Raw genomic sequence first — 803 nt, 5'->3', positions numbered from 1 at the left:
CTCGGGACCCCCCCTCAGGGATAAAACCTGGCGGCCAGCAGCCCCAGGCGGTGAATATTCCTGTGCAGCACGGCGTGCAGCACGGCCAGGTGCTTCCCCACCTCCCCGTCCCTGCCGAAATCGCGGCGGAAGGCGCCCAGCTCCGGCTGGAAGGTGAACTTTTGGGGCAGGGGGCTGTTCTCCCTCAGGTACCCCCAGACGCTGAGCAGCAGCAGGTGAACCTCGAAGGGAGCCAGCTCGGGGAACAGCTCGTGCATGTTGCCCAGCACCGGCGGCAGCAGCGAGCCCTCGGCCAGCAGCGCCACCAGCGCGCACGACGCCCGCAGGTGCCACGGCGAGGCCAGCGTGCTGCCGGCGCGGCACGCGTCCCAGTGGGCCACCAGGCCGGCCAGCAGCCCCCGGAGCAGCACGGAGCAGTAGCACAGAGCGGGGCGGCCGCCGGCGACCAGGCGCAGGAGCGGGAAGAGCAGCGGGTGCCGGCGGAAGCGCCGCAGGATGCGCAGGTCGCGCTCCACCGTGGCTTTGGCGAGCTCCTCGGGAGGCCACGCCAGCTCGGCGCCGGCGGCCTCGGGGCACACGGCTTCCACCAGCGCCGCCGCCACCGCCTTGGCGGCCTCGGCGCCCACGGCCGGGCCGGACGAGCCGCGGCAGCAGCGCAGCACCAGGCTCAGGAAGGTCTGCGTGTTGCGGCTCAGCTCCTCGGCGCTCCGCCGCCCCGGGCCCGCCGCCGGTTTCGGCCCGCGGCCGATGACGCCGGCGTGGAAGACGGACCAGACGCCGCCGGAGGCGTCGGCGAAGCGGCG

At 74.6% G+C, this 803-nt stretch overlaps 1 protein-coding gene across 1 annotated transcript; it reads right to left on the bottom strand.

The window, feature by feature from the left end:
* Positions 1 to 6: 6 nt before the first annotated feature.
* Positions 7 to 800, bottom strand: LOC121340080 (integrator complex subunit 5-like; the record flags this gene model as incomplete). Its single annotated transcript, XM_041412476.1, has 1 exon — positions 7 to 800. A coding segment is annotated over one exon (786 nt), but the record flags the coding sequence as incomplete, so codon positions are not given.
* Between the last annotated feature and the right edge of the window lie 3 nt (positions 801 to 803).

The sequence above is a fragment of the Onychostruthus taczanowskii genome, unplaced genomic scaffold (assembly GCF_017590055.1).
Source record: "Onychostruthus taczanowskii isolate IOZ18803 unplaced genomic scaffold, ASM1759005v1 scaffold3953, whole genome shotgun sequence".
Classification (NCBI taxonomy): Eukaryota; Metazoa; Chordata; class Aves; order Passeriformes; family Passeridae; genus Onychostruthus; species Onychostruthus taczanowskii.
The sequence above is the reverse complement of the archived record's forward strand: the minus strand, read 5'-3'. Positions and strand labels throughout refer to the sequence as shown.